We start from the raw sequence: 21,837 nt of genomic DNA on the forward strand, positions 1-21,837 counted from the left end.
AATGTTTCTGAAGCAGGGATGCTGATATAGCTGTGACAAGCCAATCGTCCAGATAGGGAATTATCGTAATCCCTTCTTCCCTCAATACAGCTGCCATTGTTGTTACAATCTTGGTGAACACTCGGGGAGCTGTTGTTATTCCGAAGGGCAGTACACGAAATTGAAAATGACGAAGCTCCCCTCCCATGTACAGAGCTATTCGTAGGAATCTTCTGTGGTCCTTGAAAAGAGGCACATGAAGATAGGCGTCCTTGAGGTCTAAAGAAGCCATATAGTCTCCTTGATCTAAGAGCTTTATAGCCGATCTGATATTTTCCATACGGAAAGCCAACTTTTGGATGAACTGGTTGACAAACCTCAAATCTATTATTGTGCGGAAGCTCCCATTTGGTTTTGGTACCAAAAAAACCCTTGAGTAAGTACCTAGAAATTCCTGGGATGGAGGCACTGGTTCGAGAGCCCTGGCAGCAAGGAATTCTGTTATTGCCTTCTCTAAAGCTCCCTGTTTTACTGGCGATGCAATGGGTGTTATAAGAATCCTGTGTGGAGGAAAACAAAGAAATTCTACTTTGTATCCTTCTTGTATCAGTTTCAGGATCCAAGCATCTGAAATCCTTTCTTCCCATTCTTGATAAAAAGCCCTCAATCTTCCTCCCACCGGAAGACCACTTCTGGCGTCAGAAAGATGTTTTCTTTTTCTGCTCAGCAGACTTATTCTCTCCTCTGTATCTGTTGTATCTGCCTCTGAAGGAGTGGAAGGAACTAACTTCTGTTTTCTTTCCGTTTCTCTGAAAGGAGTCTCTTTTCGGTGAGGGACGTCTATTCCGAAAAAAATAGTTCTTCTTTCTCTTATTGAAGTTCTCCTGAGGTAATCGTTTACTTTTGGCTCCTGACAGTGACTCTAGCAGTTTGTCTAGTTCTGCCCCAAATAGATGACCCGGCTCAAAGGCCATAGCACAGAGACTATTCTTTGAAATAACATCTGCCGGCCATGTTCTCAGCCATAGAGCCCGTCTGGCTGCAGTAGATAATGCCATAGCTTTGGCTGCCAATTTTATCCCTTCAATAGATGCATCACACAGAAAATCCACTGCTGTAGAAATTTTAGATAGGGATCCAAGCAATTCCTCCCTAGGAACTTTATTACTTATGTCTTCAATGAGTTGTCTTAGCCAGAATCTTGAGGAGCGAGCTACCCCTGAGGCTGCTAAAGCTGGCTTACAGGAAGCCGCTGCTGCTGTATAGGAGCGTTTAAGTAAGCTTTCCACTTTCCGATCCATCGGATCTTTTAGGCCAGACCCGTCTTCCACTGGGATGACCGTTTTCTTTGATAGCCTTGCTACCGCAACATCCACCTTTGGTGGAGATTCCCACTTCTCCAGCTCCTCTTCTTGGATAGGAAACAACAACTTGTGTCTCTTTGTAATGGATGGGGCTTTCTCAGGATTTTTCCACTCTCTTTCCATGAGTTCCTTCATGACAGGATGAACAGGGAAAGATCTTGATCTTTTAGCTGAAGAAGAGGAACTCTGGGAATCTTTCTCATCAGCAATATCCATGGTAGCTTTTACTTTCTTAACTAATCTTGCTGTATTCTCAACAGAAAAAAGAGCTAATTCATCCTCCTCCTCAGATGATGAATCTTCCTCCGTATCTTCCAAAAACCAGTGATTGGTTAATGAGGGAGAATCTTCAGCAACAGCATTACACTGTGTATTCGGATCCACTCGCATCTGGTCTAAAATTTCTTTCAAAGAGGTCTTAACAACATCCTTAATCCAATCTGTAGAGGGAGTAATAGTATCCTTCTGAGCCAAACTCGCCAAACATTCCTGGCAGAATCTCCTGTCACATCCATCAGGAAGCGGAGTATCACAAGCTCTACACTGAATGTGTTTCGATTTCTTATGCTTTTTAGCAACAGGAATCTCTTGCTGAGGAGGGATGGACATCTGAAAAACAATAACAGCAGACAATGAATACTTAAAATGTTCCCTAGGAACACACCCAGTACAATCCCTCCAGTCTCAGTCACTACCTTACAACCTGCCCAAGAGGCTGCAGCCTAGGCAGAGGAGACAGTTCAAAAGTATCACCAGCAGATCTGCAGACCTTGTCTGAACTGCGCTGAGAATACCACTGCATACCTGTAAATAGCCTCAGCTTCATTTGGTAATTGGCGCTCTTCGTGACGTCATCGCGTGCGCGCGCCCGTTCCGACGCGCGCCCGTTCCGACGCGCGCACGTTCCGACGCGCGCCCGTTCTGACGCGCGCGCGCGCGCCCGTTCCTGGCGTCCATGCGTCCCACAGTGGAATAGTCGTCTCCATGTTTGAAGAAGGCAAACCCTCGGCTGCACAAAAAATTCCTCATGGAGGGCAACATAACCAAAGAGACCCCTTCACAGCCTCCGGATCTTCTACCCCTAGGGTAGTTCAATCCTATGGTCATCAAGTCTCCTGGAGACCTGGAACTTGACAGCCCTAGAAGGAAAGAAAAGAAATAATTAGTAACGGACAACAAACCTTCACTCTCCTACGCAGGTAGGACAAAAAAACACTGGTGATTTCTAGGGGGAGTGCCTATTTATGGGTGGGGTTAATTAACCTTTTCTCTTCATTGTCCTACATAGCAGGTTGCAAAGAATAAATCTCATGGTTGCTGCCGTACAGGGACGTAAGGGAAATATATATATACACACACACACACACAGAGTTACATAAGTGCTATCAACCTGCAGTTCTCTAGCAAAAAATCTGCTTTGCGTAGTGATGGGAGTTGTAGTACAACATTGAATATTTACTTAGGAATGCACAGGCCATTTCTTTGTTGCCTGATTAATTTTATTCAACTTCATCTTTCTAAGGCAGCACTGCCACACAGTTCATGAACTTGTTATGGGTCTGCCAATGAGATGTTTTTTGGGCCCACAGGTATCTTATAGTGTCCATAAATACTATAAAGGATATCCTCCCAAACCTTGAGCTACTCTCGGTGAATATCTTTCAAGGATTCCTACTACAGCCTGACTGAGTCTAACACTTCTTTTCAGCTTTCAGCATAACATTTACATAAATAAATTTATTGCAGATAATTATGGTACAGGCATGGAATCCGTTATCCTGAAACCCGTTATCCACAAAGCTCCGAATTACAGAAAGGCCATCTCCCATAGACTCCATTTTATCCAAATAGTCCAAATTTTTAAAACTGATTTCCTTTTCCTCTGTAATAATAAAACAGTACCTTGTACTCAGGGGCTGCAGGGGGGCCCAGGAGGTATAGGGGCCCCATGAGGCCCTAATTCATATACAATTTCAATAAATATTGGAGAAACAAGTCAACCTCTAAACATTTTGGGGGCCTGAAAAATAATTTGCTGTGGGGCCCAGTAATATCTAGTTGCGCCACTGCTTGTACTTGATCCAAACTAAGGTACAATTAATCCTTATTGGAAGCAAAATCAGCCTGTGGGGTTTATGTATTATTTACATGATTTTCTGGTAGACTTAAAATATGAAAATCCAAATTACGGAAAAATTCCTTATCAAGAACACCATAGATCCTGAGTATTCTGGATAACAGGTTCCATACCTGTACACATCCAATACACACTCATTCGTAATGGTGTGCGCTTGTGACAATAAACTCTGCACCACCTGCATATGAAGGTATTTTCACAAATGTTCATGTGACTGGTGCACTTCATGTTCAGCTGTAACTGGTACTTAGCAAAACCTATGACTTTCAGGAGAGAGATTTATTTCCATAGAGCTGCATGGTACATTGATTTTTATATGCACAGTCCATCATGCTAACAGGGCCTATGCTGACTCTTGTCTTGCTGATTGGTGAACAAAGAATCTGGGAAACACTTGTTTTTGTGCATTTCATTTAGCAATTGACGTGTTTCTGCTGCAGTACACGTGGGACATGTATGTCACATTTCACAGCAATCCCGCTCCCACAGATCCTGTTTATTCTTAAGTGGAAAAAAATGTAAATACTGAGGGGCCTGTATTTTAAAATGTGTCTTTCATTAACTCTTTGTGGGATCAGTATGTGGACACAAAAACCCCTCTCCCTATTTAGTATGTATGTAGTATATGGGGAAAGCAGTAGCCGTATAGAAATGGAATGGGTACAGATCTGGCCCAGATGGTGTTCACTTTCCATGTTTTATACATCTTCTCCTTGTATGAATATCAGAATGAAATTTATGTGAAATACTTCTGACCACCTCTAAACATTTTCCTAAGGAAGTCAATGACAGCAGGATATTTATTAGTTTTGACATAATTTACACTGCAGGAAACCACAAATGCAAAATAAACAGGATTTTAGCAGTTTAATACAAACGCACTGCGATGAGATGAGGTCTAACACAGGAAATTGCAAGCTCCCTTAAATCCAGCCAGATTTCAAATCAAAGCATGTATTATAATAAATGAGGAATATGTCAAACTGTATCAGAACTCCACTGAGTAAATGACGAATGTAAAAATGCTTCTATGCAGTTTAAATTCAGCTGACATCCAGAGACAGGAGCAGATGCCCAGTATTTTGGCTACCATGGCCAGTGACAGATTCCTCTGTGACTTTCAGAGAGACAGTTAATTAGTGAGACACATTTGAAGTAAGTCCCAGGGATGAGAAACGCGACCAAGGTGATGTTGCCATGGAATTCTCAGAGAGAAAAATCACCAGCTTAGAGTTGTCAACTTAAAAAGGGGATATTTAGCAGTTAAATCCAACATCGGATGGGAAAGCATGAATGCTGCCATAGATAGCCAAGAAAGGGAAATTCCCGTAAGTTGGTGTTGAATTTTCCTTTTCCCTGGCCATCCAATATCAGCATTGACTAAATGGGTTAATACCAAAGCAGTCAGATGGGAGGGTACATTTTTCTAATAGGTGCTTGGAACATGTTCAAGGTTAGAAATTTGCCATAATCATCAGTAATGAATCACAGCAATGTTTATCATACAATATCGGGTATACCAGAGATATATTCAATTTTGAAATCATGAACTAATGTGACAATGTAGGTGGGTAAGAATAGACCAGCTATTAATAAAACATATGTTCTAATTGAAAAAGCAGCGATTTATAACATCTGTAGTATGCAACAAGTAATAGTAAAAAAGATCAGCATAAAGTATATCTGCCATAGTTTTAAAGCAGTGCAATCTGATGTTTTCTAGTTTAGAAAATCATTTGGTTAGCCTGATCATAAACCGGATTATATACAAAATGACCAAATGCCACACAGCAATTTTTGTAGACCCAAAATACTCTTGAAGTCCAATAATAAAGCGAAAATTGAGCCAGGCACTCGCAGGTTTACTGCAAAAAAGTGTTTTATTCTCATGACATGTTTCGGGCAAAGCCCTTTAAAGGGATTTGCTGAAACATGTCATGAGCATAAAACACTTTTTTGCAGTAAACCTGCAAGTGCCTGGCTCAATTTTCGCTTTATTATTACATAGGCCTTTCATGGACGAAGGCAGAGCTGGGGCACAAAAATGCATTAACTGGAACCAGTTGTTTACTGGTTTGAAGTCCAGACCATGTTCTTAGGTCCTCACCTGGATAAAACAGTTTCATTTATTTATGCAATAGCTATTTAGTACCACCGCACTTAGCATTGTAATGTTAACCTGTAATTCTACAGTATTAATATGCTGAACATAGCTGAAACATAATATAGTATCGTTAACCTGCAATACTACAGTATTAAAATACTGAACCTAGCAGAAACATGGCATAGTAATAATAACCTTCAATACTACAGTATTAATATATTGATCACAGCAGGAACATGGCATACTTGATAGGGAAAAACAGCCATATGCTAGTAATAGATTAGATGAGTTTTGTAATTTTAGACTGTTGAGAACTAAAATAAAGCTGCCATTAAGAGACAGAGTCCTTCAGTTAGACTTTTAGCAAAAAAAATAGTAGGCCTAATATGTTTTAAGCATTTTTATCTTTCCATTGCATAATAGCAACAGCAAATTCCGCAATCAGAGTCTTGGTCACAAGCTGATAGGAAGGTTGCAATCATGCACTCAGTATCTGGCTGGGTTTGCATTCCCATTTTTTGGGATCAACTGGAAACATTAGGAAAGAAATGCACCACATCATGAATGCTCGTTTTCTTAGGCCTGGATTTGTGGGCAGACAACACAGGCCCAGGCCTAGGGCAGCAGAAGTCTGGGAGTAGCATGTTGTCCTCTGGGCGCAGTCTCCCACCTGCCCAGTCCCCAGTGATGAAGATTGCAGTGAGGAAAATTGGAGAGGATTGGAGCAGGCGGCAGCAGGTGGGTAACATGCTGTGGTAGTTGGAGGGTGGTGTAAGGAGCTGGGTGTAAGTGTGAATTTGGGGTGGGTGGGGTGTGAGCAGCTGGGTGGCCTAGGGGGCGCAACATTTTTAAATCTAGCCCTTACTCCTCTACATGCTGCTGCCCAAGTTTGGGCAAGAAAGAAACTGTAGCTCATTGTTTGGGTGACAGGATAGGATAGGGATAGAGGATAAAATATCTGTTACTGGCAAAGACACAGTGCCGCTGCTATAGAATTCTGAATCAAGCCATTAGAATCATTGTTTGTGCATCATATCTATATATATGTATATTATAGCTATCAATGCATTGAAGCATTGAGAGTAAGGATATATGAAGCAGTTTAGTATACTGAAATGAGAAATGAGAGAGAATTACAGGTGTTAAGGCCACCTATACCGGTCAGCATGTTCCTTGGGAAAAAAACAACCACAACACAAGTTTCCCACCTATAAAATCTGGTACAGCTGTTAAAAGTGTTTAAAATGAATTAGTAAATCTGTTTATGCTGTTGCATTGTCAATTTTTGGCAAGTCTAAGCTTTCTCCTGTCCCTTTGGAAACCAAGATCACAAAGGCAAACATTTTGAACCATTTCTGCTTTTAAACACACAACATAATGTTAAACTATTAAACACACCTCTTTTATTAGCGTAGGCTTGGCTTGTGTGGGAAACATATGAATCCCCTTTGTGGCTGAGCCTTCATGAATTTGAAATTGTTTGCTCCCCTTAGAAGTACAGCGAGTTACTGTAATTTTTCTAATAACTATAGCCATGTGTATGTGCAGAGCAGACATGAAACGGCTCATGTTGAGACAAGACAAACCCATTCTCATTCCAGCTGTGCCGATCAGAAAACAGACAAACAAAGCAACTAACACATTGTTTTCACTATTAGATCAGTTGCTGCTTTCTAACATGAAAAGGATTACTGCAAGATAGAGCGTTTAACCGAGAGAAAGCTGTGCCCTTAGAATACTTAATGAGCCCACCCCAAACTAGGGGTAACAGTAAAAAGGGACTGGTATGTTTTGTGCTCATTTTCTGTCCATCATTCTTCCAAGGAATGTAGTAGGGTGGAAATAATGAGCCTCTTACCTCCCCCCCCTTCATATCAGTGAATTGGTGGAATTCAACCTGACAGTTCATTAAGGCAAATTTGGGTTGAAAGGTTATTTCTTGTTCTGAATACTTCTGGAAATATAGCAACAGGGCTGTTATATAATGTTTTAATGTTATATGGTAGAACACATATCGGACCTGTGGGAAGGGGGTTCCAGCACAAGAAGTCTGAGAAAATTCTTACCAAGGATTTTCAGGACCTTTGATCTTTGTCACCAGACATGTTAATACAGAGTGTGGTGTGATGATGTCAATGGTTCATTTGGAGCAAAATCCACATTTTTGTAATTACTGTTAAGTGTATTGTGTTATCGTTAGACTTTTCTTGTTAGATAGTTGTATTTACATTTTTGAAGTGGGTTTTTCTGTCTTATACAGGTTTGCTCCTTTAATTGGGGTTGCTTCAGTTTTGCTAGATGGATGGGGTTTCTTCTTCATGGTTTGTGTAATATTCATTGTTGTATTTTTGCAGCCCTGGTTTCAGCAGAATCCGTATTTTTTGAATCTGAAGATGCTTTGGCAGTGTAGGTGAATGTGGTTGTTATTGTGTGTATATTGTATCTCACTGGTACAACTGACAGCTTGTTTGTTTTCTTTGTGTTTCATGGAGTGGTTTTCTTATTTAGTGAGTGGCCCTTAGCTGCTGGAAAGTTACAATTGTGCTTGGTAGGGGAATGTGGCTGCTGGTGCCTAAATTGTATGATATTGTTATAACTTGCTCCTAATGTTTGCTCCTCATATCAACAAAAATTCTTTTGAAGGAGCTTCAGTTTTGGTAGATGAGTGTGTTAAAGGAACAACAGCCTGCACTCTTACAAACTGTTACTACTGTAATTTATATAAATAATCTGCTGTGTATCCATGTAGGCATCCATTCAAGTTTTATAAGGGGAAAAAGCTCATGTTACATATCAGATAACAGATAAGCTCTGTAGCACAATGGTTTTAGTTCTTACACAGAAATAGGGTTCTCACTAGGACAGTATTTGACTTGCCTAGACGGCAAATAGCCAGATACGGTCAGGGCGGGTATTACAAATTTCCTGACAATTAACTATTAATTTGTAAAACTTTATGAAACCCTCCCTACTCTGACTGTCTCTGCTGCCGATCACCCCTTAAAAAGAAGCCCACCTCTATGCCACCCATTTCCCCACTCAGCACGCCCATTTCCCAGCCGTCCAATCATTTCCCTGCCCATTTCCCCACCCTGTGATATCATCACCCCCCCCAACCCGAAGGCCGCTATTACCTGCAAGAAAGGGTGGCAACTCTACACTGAAAGATAAACAGGGGTCACATGTTATTCATGGCTACAGGACTATAGAATGAAACCCTTTCTCACATGTTTGTTGCCAAGGAATAGTTTACATGTAGGTGCTGGAATATCACATTTTTAATGACTGCAATCGCTTTTTGATATTGCCGGTCAATTCATTGTGTGACTTTATAAATAACGGCAGCGTCATTGAATTGTTCATTGGTTTAGTTTTGTGAGTCAGGGGTTTTCTGGTTTAGATCTGGTGGAGGAAAATCAATATTTTTGAAGCACTTGTGGTGTGGTTGCTGGTGCGTGTATATGTGTTATTGATAGAGGCTGACATCTTGCTTGTGTTTTTTTTAGTTCTTGTTTAATAGATTTGGTCTTGCTTTCAGGAAAATACACATTTTTGAAAGTGCTTCAGTCATGGCTGTTTTAAAGGAAGATGGAACAGCTGTTTGGGTCACTTTGTTTAAGGGGTCACTATTTAGCCAGTTTCCTTTTTTTATTTTTCTTTGATTTATTAGTTTTGATCAAAGGGTGATATTGGCTTCATTTATTATTAGCAAGTAAAATCCCACTTGTTTGTCTGTTTATTGGCAATGCACCATTGCACCTCAGTCATCAGGGAGCTGATAAAGAAAAGCAGTAGTGTGACTGGTGGTTAACCCGGTAGCAGGGGACACAGAGATGTCTTGGGGTTACTGAGCTGAGCTTACTGTGAAGGCAGCTGTATGATGGGCTACAGTGTGAACTATACTTTGGAATTTCATTGTCTTTTTGAATGTGTGTCACATTTTTAGAAATTGTTTAAGGCAGGTTTAGGAAAATGATTTGCAATGGTAAGCCTACTGCAAGTGTTTGTCCTCGGTCATGTGCAATTAATAAATGTGCTTTATCTTTATCTACTCACAGAGTTCTTAACAAACCAGCGCAATGTGGATTTGCCCTATTATTAGATATTATTACAGGACTACACTGTTAGCTCAGCAGTGGTGTGTAGTATTCTCAGTTTGTATCATTGTACTATATGGGACTAATTAGCATGTATAAAGTGCAAATCTGAGCACGCTGTATAATAAAATGCTAGATACTGATAATATCAAAGAGAAGACTTGACAAGCTGCCCTTTGTGTAAGAGTCTGCCCTTTTGTCCAACAATCTTTTCAAATCAACCACAATATCCTTTCACTGGAACACACTGCCAATTATTTTCGTGCAGATTATCAGAGGTAATTCCTTTTTGATTTTGTTTCACATTTTTATAAAACTTTTTCTACTATAACGTTTCATTACTTTTTCCCAAAAGATGTTTACCAATCTGGCTCATCAATGCAGCATTGCCCCACTATTCTACTCAAGAAAGTCCTTTCCAGATTTGAGCAGTTGAATATCATCATATCCTGTGACCCCAAAACCTCCTAGTCTACTCCAAATTTAGTTTTTCACACCATGGGAAATTATTCTCAATGCAACTCGATGGGAAAGTCCTGCAACTTGAATTTTTTTCACTTGGGGAAAGCATGATAACACTTTCACCCACACCTTTGATAAATCTGACCCTAAGTAAAATACAGGTATGGGACCTGTTATCCAGAATGCTGGGGTATTACATATAACCGATCTTTCTTTAATTTGGATCTTTATACCTTAAATCTACTTTAAAATCATGTAAACATTAAGGGGCAGATTTATCAAGGGTCGAATTTCGAAGTAAAAAATACCATTGAATTAAAATACTTCGACTTCGAATATCAAAGTCAAAGAATTTTGCAATCGAACGATCGAAGTAAAATCGTTTTAGCGAACGATTAGATTGTTCGAATCGAATGATTTGAATGATTCTAGCGTACGATTTTACTTCGATGAGTAAAGACTTCGAAAAATGGACTAGAAGGTCCCCATAGGTTAACATAGCACTTCGGCAGGTTTAATTTGGCGAAGTATTGAAGTCAACGTTTTTTTAAAGAGACAGTACTTCGATTATCGAATATTCAAAAATTTTTACTTCGAATTGAAGTCGTATTATCCTATTCGATGGTTGAAGTATCCAAAAAATTACTTTGAATTTCTAATTTTTTTACTTAAAATTCCCTCAAATTCACTTCGACCCTTGATAAATCTGCCCCTAAATAAAGTCAATAGGCTGGTTTTGTTTCCAGTAAGGATGAATTATATCTTAGTCTAGATCAAGTACAAACTACTGTTTTATTATTACAGAGAAAAAGGAAAATTTTGGATTATTTGGATAAAATCTAGTCTATGGGAGACGGCCTTTCCATAATCAGGAGCTTTGTGGATAGCAGGTTTCCGGATAATGGATCTCATACCTGTACTACAAAACAATGATAACTATGGGAAAATATCCCAAATCCCCCACCACCACTGTTGGCAGAATGTGAAAAGAAAGAAATAATTTCTACAACCAAATAAATCTGTCCCTTTGTGTTTATGAGTTTACAGTACAGACAGAATAATACTAAAAGGAAGTGATTACCAATGTCCAAGACTCATGCTGCCCTCTGCAGGCAGTTAGTAGTTGTATTTCCCATGACAGGTCAAGAGTTAGGTCAAATGATTGTGTGATCATATTTTGGGAACAAAGGCTCATTTCACAACAGTGAGGAGCAAATATTTAGGAAGAATTGTGTTTGTCAAATTATTTACTTTGACAAGATACGTAAAATGTTGTCAGTTGCACTTTGCAAACCACGATACACTTTGGTGCAAGAATGGCAATTACAAAATTGGGTGCAAGTTGTGCCACACACAATATCTTCCATGTGCACAATTACACTGGAATCCTGTAAAAAACATAGTATACTCCCTTTTCAACATTGGCCATGTGATGAACATACTTTTTGCCTATTGTAAAAGAAGTAGCTATGGTTTCTGTTATTTCTGACATAAAACAAGAATAGAAAATCTGTTTTACTTTAATTTCAAAGGAGATGATAAAACTATTTACCAGTCCAGTGAAAATTCCCTCATAATGAGCTGCTAAAAATGCTACTGCATAGAGAAGGTAAAGGTTGTTCTTTTAAAGGTAGATATGGAGCTCTGAACAACTTGCCTTTTTTTTTTTTTATAAAGGAAAGGTGAGGTAAGTTCAGTGAAAATAGCCCAAATTGTTTTGTACTAGCACCCAGGTGTTGTTGCTGCATATGGTGTGCATCCTTTGGACTATCTTATTTTATATATATATATCCTACATCATACAATCTTCCTATGCAAAGAAGTTACACTTTGAGAATTGCAGTATTATCGTCTTTATTGCAGCAGCATGTAATAAACACCCATCCATTAGTGCAGACATAATTTATACCCGTTATACCAAAATAAGTTTAAACATATTGCAAATATTATTTTCGACATAAGACACAGCACAGAACATTAAAAAGAAAAAGCTGAATGCAGTTTAAAAGTACACACAATACTGAATTATATTTTAAAAAATGATTAGAAAGGCCAGCATGTAAAAATATACTTGTAAGGGTCTTCTGAAAATTCCCATTAGTATTAAAATGAACTGCTTTGAGAGTTTCAAGAATAGGGTTGGGGGTGGGGAGACATAATAAATTAAGCACAGGGTATGACTCTCTGTTTATTCTGATCCATGTCTGAGGCTTGCTGGACATTCATGGGCAGAATCCTGATCAGTTACTCAGATGAGAGTTTGGTCCAGCTGGGTCAGACTGAAACTGCAGGAAGGTCAGTAGTGTGTGTGTGTAATGTAAGTAATGTATTGACTCAGCCCCTTTAAGTAACATCTAATAATGAAACCAATAAACAACAGAAATAAGAAAGTAACACAAATCAGTCACGGCTATCATTCATTTGTTATCACCAGCAAGGCCTATGATACACACAAGCCTGCTCTGAAGAATGGGGATAGAAATGCTACTAGTGTTTCAAAAATGGAAGAAAGTGAAATAAACAAAGAGGGGACATCCAACCTGTGGCCCTTCAGCTGTCGTTGCACTGCAATTCCCAGCCTACCTAAATTGTTTAGCTAAATTGTTTTCACTTAGTCAATTACAGTCCCACCAGAACAGGGAAATGAGGAGATACAAATGTTCCAAGTAAAGATATTATGCTATTACTATAACGGGAGAACTAGACTGTGGCATAAACATATTCATTCCATTAAAGCCAATAGCAGTAAGTGAATCAGTCTTTGCATTTAAAATTTTCAGCCAGCATGTGACTATTACCAAGAAGGAAAACTTGCCAGTTTTTCCAAGCGGACATTTGTATCTGGCCAACGGCATGTGTTCTATTGTACATGAATATACTAGTGAAAATAAAAGGACCACTCTTCCCTGAAAAGCAGCTCTGATATATTTAATACTCAGATGTTTGCCAAATAACACCCTGCACATACAAATGTGAATGTGATCTGCTTAGAAGAAGAAAGCTTGAGTTTGAGAACACATATAAGGATGATGTTCTATCAGACACTGTGGATTGCACCAAAGTTAAGAGATTACCTAGACTTTCTTGCAGTTTATAAACCATCATCTGATGATGTAACTCACCTTCACTCCTACTACTCAAATCAATGCTTAGTAAAAATACCAGTGCATATATGGCCTGATTATATAAGTTGTAAGCAAGATACAAATAACGCAATATATTAAAAAAGTAAAACTGTTGCAGATCCATGGCAGCATAAGTCAAATTAAATGAAAAACTATAAATGAGGGGAAAACGCATAGCTGGATTGCTACAGTTTTCTTATGATGCAATACTGTGTATAGGAATAGTATGCTTTCAGCTAAATGTATGACTTGCTAGAGAGATAGCCCTTTTGCTGGTGGTGGTATTATATTTTTGTGATTGTATTACAGTAAGCTTTTTACACTTTAGAGCCTGGCTTCAAGCTTGCAAATGCTCTGGAACCTTTAAGGGACTGCGAGAGCTCATTGAGAAACGAGGTGAAATGAGAGTCTCTCTCTGATTTCTTGGATTCGAAAATAACCACTATGGTAAAATTGGGCTCAGGGCGAGTTAAGAAATACGTGCTTTGAACTTTGTCATCATAGAAATGGACAACCTTTTCCAAAGTGTTAAGGTCTGCACTCTTGTCAGTCATAATCATAATAACATTGGGCCAGTGCATTATAGGTCGATCATTGGGCAGAGACACCACTGCTGGATACTGGTCCATACCTTTGGGTGCTTCCCGATATGAATCAGGATGGTGGTAACCATGGCCCTGAAAATTCTCAGAACCCCTTGTGTCATAGATTAAAGACACATTGACTGCATCATATTTTCTAATGAAACTGGATATTTTCCCAAAGTAGTCTGGATTTGTTTTAGCTGTGAGAGTCTTCATCTCCGACGTCTGGCGGCTAAGAGCTTCATGGAAGTAAAAGCTGAATTTTGCCAGGAGTAAGTTCTTAAATTTCATGAGCCAAAGAAAAAGATGTGGGGGTTGTGCAACCTTTTGAGACTGCCCTCCAAATAGATGCTTCTTAGTTTCCTTTTGCTTCTCAAATATTTGACCCCACGTCTGTAGTTTGGTGTGGGCATTGTGCAAGTTTACCAAGGCAGGAAGGAATTTCCACTCGTAAATTAAAAACTGCGCTTTCAAAAGATGAGCAAGAACATCCACTTCAAGCTGAAATCCACTTTCTAATGGAGACAATGTAGGGTGGTGAAACCTACAAGATGGAAACAATATTACCAACTTAAGACTTGCAACTATACGATAAAAACACTTTTTGGTGTACCTGCATTTTAAAGGGGAAACACACAACTTGTTTCTGGCCTAAATGGCATGCATATCTAAAGGCTGATTTATTGTATGTGCAATGAGAGATGAGCAACTGAAGTACAGGATCATTTTCAGTCCTTGTATTGTAAGGAATTAAATATCAAAGGGAGCGAGATATAACTTCCAGACGCTCAGCTGGAGTACTATGCCCATAGCTACAATGAATTATAACACCTAGTTAGAAATGTGCAGTGATCTAAAGCTTAATAATATCAAGTGTCAAGCTGCAATACTGTTTGCTCTGGAGGAGACAGGAGATATAGATATAGAGATATAGAGATATAGATATATATATATATATATATATATATATATCTATATATATCTATATATATATATATATATATATATATATATATAGAAAGCAAAAAAAAAACTGCTACATTCAGTTCAAAAGATGTCCAAAAAATATCTAGCCAGGTGATTAATGTTGTAAATGTGCTGCTACATTACTATCTTATATTAACCCTCTGGATACCAATTGTTGCAAGCAATGTGAACCCAAACTGACAAAGATGGGACTTGTGCAGCCTGCAGTTTCACTGCTTAATATCTTTTCTTTAATTACCTTAAATACAGCTATAAACATAGGAAAACTATTTTATTCTTTGCAGTGCTATCAGTGTGTCCCGCATAGAGTTAACACAGAGAACTCTGCCCTTTGCACCCAATATGTTTAATGCATTTTATTCCCTAATACAACTGACACTATAACAACGATCTGAATGCTTTACTAACATAATTTCCATTGACTTTTATCTCTAACTAGTATAAAATATCTTGTCCCTGCTATATACAAATATGTTGGTTCATTAAATGCGATGTTCACCCTCCAAACACTTTTTTTTTTAGTTGTTTTCAGATTGTTCACCAGAAATAAAGACTTTTCTAAATTGCTTTCTAGCTTTTATTTTTGACTGTTGAAGTTTTAAAGCTTAATGTTCCTGTGTCTGGTGTTTCATTCTAGCCGCTCAGGAATTCAGGTGCAGATTATGTGCTGTTAAAATATTTGCTAAAATCAACTAAATGTTACAAAATTGTATCAGTTCTAACAGCTGACCAATGAAACTCAGGGATTCTGCTCCGCAGGGACAAAGATAAGAAATATCTAAATGTATCAATTAACTAAATGTATCAATTTAGAACAGTTACAGCCAGTGACCCCCTCCCAGAGCTGCTTCAGAAAGACATAAGAATGTAGAAAAATGAAACTTTAAACTTCAGAATTAGAATTGAAAAAAATTAATTGAAAAAAAAGAATTAATTGAAAAAAAGTGTTTCTGGTGAACAATCTGAAAAACAATTGAACTGAAAGGTGTGCCGAAAGGTGAACTACCCCTTTAAATGCACATCACCAACCAACATGAGGAAGCCCAAGATCTCCATAAATACATATAAGAGTAATTATTACTCAGGCAGTAGCAGTAATTGTTTATAAACAGAATGGATTATATGTCTAAATTATTGACAGCAATAACGGCAATATTTGAAGTCTACAAAAATTAGGTCACACACATCAAATGTATAAATAAGAGGTAAAAATAAACCTTGTAGTACAGTAGTGTAGTCAAAATTAACTACTGAATTTGACAAAGTATTAATTTGTTAAAGCCATCTCAAATGGCAGAGATGAAAACATTAATAGGGAAATTTGTTATTCTAAAGTTAGTTACATATATGTTAAATATAGGCATCCTCAATGGGATATCAAATATTTGGCATATGTGTATATAGGCTCCTCCAAATGCTTCCCCGCTGCCAATAATGTGAATCACCCGTTGGAAAACATGTAGTGCTTCGTTTTTCAGGAGTTGCAATTTCTTAATTCAAGTGGGTGTGTATGTGCAATAAAGTGAAAAGACGATTTTTAACAAAAAAGACAGACTTTTCACTTTACAGAGCATGCATTAGCCCTGGTGTAGAGATTAAAGAGGGGAAAGAAGAAGATTGCTCCAGAGTGCTTGCTTTAAAGAACCCCAGGCTGGTGCAATTTTCTTTTAACAGGAGTACCAGCCCGGGCTGGTGGACATGTTAGCAGCACGCCAATGATTTTAAAAGCAAGATTTGTACTTCTACCAGTGCAGAAAGTCATCAACGTCTTGCCTATAGTTTTGAAAGGCCAAATGAAAACTTCAGATACTAACCTTGAGCTATACTTCTTTAATATGGCTTCCAATATTTTGACCAGCTCTTCTGCGTTAATAAACTTTTGACTGCTTAAAGTGTACATTTTCTCATAAAAGTCTGCAATTTCCATGTGAGCCTGAACAAAGTAGCAGAGCTGTTCTGAAAGATGTGAGAGTAGTTCTTCTAAATGAGGGGCAGTACCACCAACTGCGTTCCTGCCCGTGGTCACAACCTTCTTCAGTTCATTGTACAGTGAGGTATAGTTAGTTCTGATGGAATCCTTTCTGCTGAAAAATAATTGGCCACCTGAGAAGGAAACATAGCACCAATGTTAAAATGATGTTGTATAAACAGTTACTGCTGCCAATGACTATGATGGCAGAACGGAGTTAGACAAGCAAATGTTAACACTTCCAATATTAAGGAAACCACACCCTATGAGACAAGTCCTGTAAATCACAGTCACTATCCTGACAAGTTACTTATCTGCACTGCAGACTAGCAGACTGTGAAAAGGAAATGCATATGTGGCAGCCTGTGTGCTGCCTATCACTGTGTTCCTTAAAACGATTCTGTCATGGGAAAACATGTTTTTTTTTCAAAACACATCAGTTAATAGTGCTGCTCCAGCAGACTTCTGAACTCAAATCTGTTTTTCAAAAGAGCAAACTGATTTTTTATATTCAATTCTGAAATCTGACATGGGGCTAGACATGTTGTCAGTTTCCCCTGAGCCCCCAGTGAAGTGATTTGTGCTCAGTAACTCTTTACTGCTGCACTGCAAGTCGGAGGGATATCACCACCTCCCCCTCCCCCCCAGCAGTCCATCGTCAGAACAATGGAAAGGTAACCATATAACAGCTGCCTAAGAACAACACTCAATAGTAAAAATCCAGGTCCCACTGTGACTCAGTAATAACAGACAGTCAGAAAGCAGTTACATAGTGCAGCACTGTCTCTTTCTGAAAGCACATGACCAGGCAAAGTGACCTGAGATGGCTGCCTACATTTTACAACTAAAAAACATTTGTTGGGTTAGGAATACATGTTACCTGTTAAAGTGAATTAGTTGCAGTGTAAACCATGTCATTTAGAAATCAAAACTACACCATAAAAATCATGACAGAATACCTTTAAAACATACCACATAGGGGTTCTCGATAAACAAAGAAGATCTGAAATTCACAAATGGCATTCTCATTAAGTCACAATAAGGCTAACAGGATTCAAATTAGGGTGTAGAAGCCAAGGTGCCATTTAGCAAGTAAGTAACCAGTGGTAAAATTTAAGGAGATAGTATTACTGCAGTACAGCTACTTGACAAACTGGTGAAATCTAATATATATATATTCATGCAACACAAACTAAACCGTTTGGTATGTACTGTAACAAACCATGTGGTGCAACACAGAAAAGCAGTTTTCGTCTTCCCCACGCCCAAGATACATATTTATGATATGATCTAATGCTGCCACCTACTGGCGCTACACAAATATATACACCAACTTGTCAAAGTTTACGACTTTATATTTCTGTTTTTAATTTTTAATTTACCCTGATATCTCTCTTAGATGTCTGTCAATAAATGGCAAATCAGGGCTACTGCATGGTATGGTTATTATGGTTTGTCGTTTACAATATTGTCACATTAGAACAATACTCCCTTTTTAAAATTATGTGCTGTATGTCTTATCCTTAACTGAACATACCCCCCCCCCAGATATAACCATTAAAGTTTTTGAAACCATTTACTTTATGGTGTTACTGGCACTATTAAAAATAAACTCCTATGCTGATTAAAAAAAGCAGCATTTTATTGGTTGAGAGTGGGTGTGGCTTGTCTAGGCATTAGCTGAGCTATCTGCACTGCCCTGCACCATCTGACTGTACACAAGCACAATAAATAGGACTTTTATTGGAAATAAGTTCTGCAGATGTGCTTGGCCTATTCATTTAATTTAAATGCAGATTATTTGTTTCTATTATAAAGCACAAAAGGATTGGTGTTTTGTTTTTACCTGTGCTTCTTCCTCTTCTCTTCTCTGTTTATAAGGATAGTTTGTTTAAAAGAGAGGGAAAGTTTATAACCACTTGCCAGATGTTAGGCCCCTCCAAGTGAATATAGTTACTTACCTAAAACCCCCGGGCTGGTGCTCCTATCAGCTGAAAACTGCACCAGCCTGGGGTTATTCGAGCAAGCACCACAGATCGCTTCTCTTCCAACTTCTGTTTTCAATTTTCCCAGGGTAGACGCAAGCGCAGTAGAATGAAAAAGCCAAATTTTTTGTTAAAGTTTAGCTTGTCACTCTAATGCACAGCCACGAGAAGCCAGAAGAGAAGCGCTCTGTGGTGCTTGTTGGTATAACTCCAGCCCAGTGCAGTTTTCTGCTGATAGGAGCACTGGCCTGTGGTTTTAGGTAAGTAAATACATTCACTTGGGGGTACCTGACATTTGGTGGCTAAGTGGTTAACGACTTTCCTTCTCCTATAAACTAGGGATGCACTGAATTGAGGATTTTACATTTTTCAGCAGGATTTCAAATTCAGCTCAATCCAAGTACCTGGCTGAACCGAATCCTAAAGATTATGCGAGGAAGGATGTCAAAATTTTTTACCCACGCGGTTCGCGTTCCCTCATTTACATATGCAAATTAGGGTTCGTATTTGGCCTAGGCACAGGCCTGGATTTGTGGAGAGGCTACCAAGACCTGGGCCTAGGGCGGCAGGATATTAGGGGGGCGGCATGCTACCCAACCACACCCACATTGGTTCAGAAACACTGGGGAAGCGCAGGAGATACAATAGTGTTTTATAATCTTCCTGTGCACCAATCCCCATTGCTTCGGTCCCGGTGAAAATTTGCCTGAATAAAAGGGAGGGGTGGGGGGATGAATGGCAGCAGACCTAGGGGTGGCCACTATGTAAATCCGACCCTATTTGGACGGTGCATCCCCAGTTTAAACAAATAATAAGCTGAAATGATAAAATATCCTCTTTAAAATGCCCAGTGAGATTGTTACGTTCTCACTAGAGGAAGCAAATACTCCTGAGAGACGGAACAGAATTGCTTTTATTCCTACGCTTTCACTTCTACTCTTATAAGAGCTCCAAAAAATATAAAACTGCCTTTTGAAAAATGCCTTGGTTTGTGTTTCCCTTGTGTTATATGTTGTGTATTTACTGTGCTCTAGTGTGAAGGTGCACCTGCCAGTTCCAGTTGTTAGGAACACATCTATCAAATAAATGGCTGCTGCAAATACCCAGGCCTTGATGTATAAAGCAATATCTTCATGTTCAACCTGTAGAACGAAAGCTCTTGCTTCCTTCTTTCCTTCTAAATAGCTACTGAATGTGACATGAACATTGAAGTGTTGGCAGTGCCATGGAACTGTGGGACTATATGGAGCAGCCTGTATGCTTGATATCCTATTGTATATATGAACGGTAAGACAAAGCAGCAGGTATGGAGGCTAAAAGAGAGCTGCCAATTACCCTGTTTCTGGCCCAGGAAGCTCATGCTATGATAGGCTTTCTGTGCAGCTGCCAAATGAGCCAGGGCGGCCAACATTAAAGACCAGGAGGCGCCGGCGCTCTTGTTGCCTTCCTTCTCCTTCTCCACATGGTCCTTGGCTTTGTCATATGAGAAGTTGCCGAGGTGGGAGAAGAAAGTCTGCAGCACGTTCTGCTCCGTGGTGACTTGTGCGGAAGTCGGAGGGATCATGACCGAGCTGGTCATCAGTAAAAGCTCCGCGTCCTCCTCTTCCTCCTCCTCCAAGAGTCCCGCCGCGGCAGCCGGAGCATCGCCTGGATCCTGGGGTACCACCATGCAGCTCTGAGAGGCCGTGAAGCGCCCGGCTATGGGCAGAGGAGGCCGGTCACCGGGGTGCTGCAAAGCGACTTCCTGACAGCTGCTCTCCGTGTTTACTGTTAGCACGAGGCACCGGAAACCTGCTAGTGGGCATGCGCAGGACTCATTTCACTTCAACCAGAGCCTCGTTGTACTGTATTAACCACTGGCTGCCGCTTACAATCTGATTCGGAACTGCCGGTGTACTAATGTCTTCCTGTGGTAAAGAGTCTCTTCCCCAGCAAGCACAGGGACAATCTCCTCACTCCCAAACACAAAACATGGAATTTTTGAATAAAGAAAAAGTGCACTGGCTGGGATTGAACCACGGACATACGTCTAGCTTGTGTCTGCAAATACGCTTGATATCCTACAGGTTACTCACAACCTCAGCCTGCAAACATGAGACAGGTAACACGTAAGGAGGTCGGTATTGTAGAAAAGAGACATCTCTATCTGTTAAAGGAACAGTAACACAAAAAAATGAAAGTGGTTTAAAGTAATGAAAATACTGCACTGGTAAAACTGATGTGCTTGCTTCAGAAACACTACTATAGTTGATATAAACAAGCTGCTGAGTAACAATGGTGGAAATTGAAAAAAGGCTATATGGCACAGGATAAATAATGGATAACAGATAAGTTATGTAGAACATAATGGTGTTATCTGTTATCTGCTGTGTAACCTGAGCCTTTTCTCCTTTGAATGGCTGCCCCTGGAGTACAGTTCCTACTTACAGGAAGACTATACCCCCCCCCTTTTTTTTTTTATATGAGCACATTCATTTGGCTTTATAAAAAAGAAAAAGATGCATTAACACCAAATAGTTGTATTTATTAAACATGCCACTTCTGCCATGAGACAGGGGGCACTTTACCTAGGGAAGCAAAAGCCAGCCATTGAAATTTTAATAGGAAAAAAAAAAACAATAAATGAATCTTTTACTGTGTAGAGCTTAATTGCACCTTCCACAATAGTAAATGCTGTCCCTTCTTTTCCAGAGACTGTTTGCACCATTGACCATGCCTCCTGTCCATCCTGACCCACATCTGCTTCCTTATAGACTGTAATGCAGGGAGCATCTGTCTCCTCACACATCAGACTGGCAGTACACAGATTCCCTAAAAAGCAGAGCGACTTCATTTTCCAGACTCAATCACATAAACATGGTACAAGATGAGGCAGGAGTTGAACGGTCTGTGGTCCAAGGCAAACTGTCATTTAGATAAAGGACACAATAGAAGCATGTTGACAGCATAAAATGAACCATTTGGTCCAGCTGGAGACTCGGGTCATATATTGTCTCCAAAGTACACACAATAAAAATAAAGTTCTGACAGAAAAAGCTTAGTAT

At 39.4% G+C, this 21,837-nt stretch overlaps 1 protein-coding gene across 1 annotated transcript; it reads right to left on the minus strand.

The window, feature by feature from the left end:
• Nucleotides 1-11,978: 11,978 nt before the first annotated feature.
• Nucleotides 11,979-20,457, minus strand: kics2.L (KICSTOR subunit 2 L homeolog). Its single transcript, NM_001091566.1, is given in 3 exon segments — nt 11,979-14,396; nt 16,654-16,942; nt 20,129-20,457. Coding segments are annotated over 3 exon segments (1,329 nt in total). The 5' UTR covers nt 20,358-20,457; the 3' UTR covers nt 11,979-13,585.
• Between the last annotated feature and the right edge of the window lie 1,380 nt (nt 20,458-21,837).

The sequence above is a fragment of the Xenopus laevis genome, chromosome 3L (assembly GCF_017654675.1).
Source record: "Xenopus laevis strain J_2021 chromosome 3L, Xenopus_laevis_v10.1, whole genome shotgun sequence".
Lineage (NCBI taxonomy): Eukaryota > Metazoa > Chordata > Amphibia > Anura > Pipidae > Xenopus > Xenopus laevis.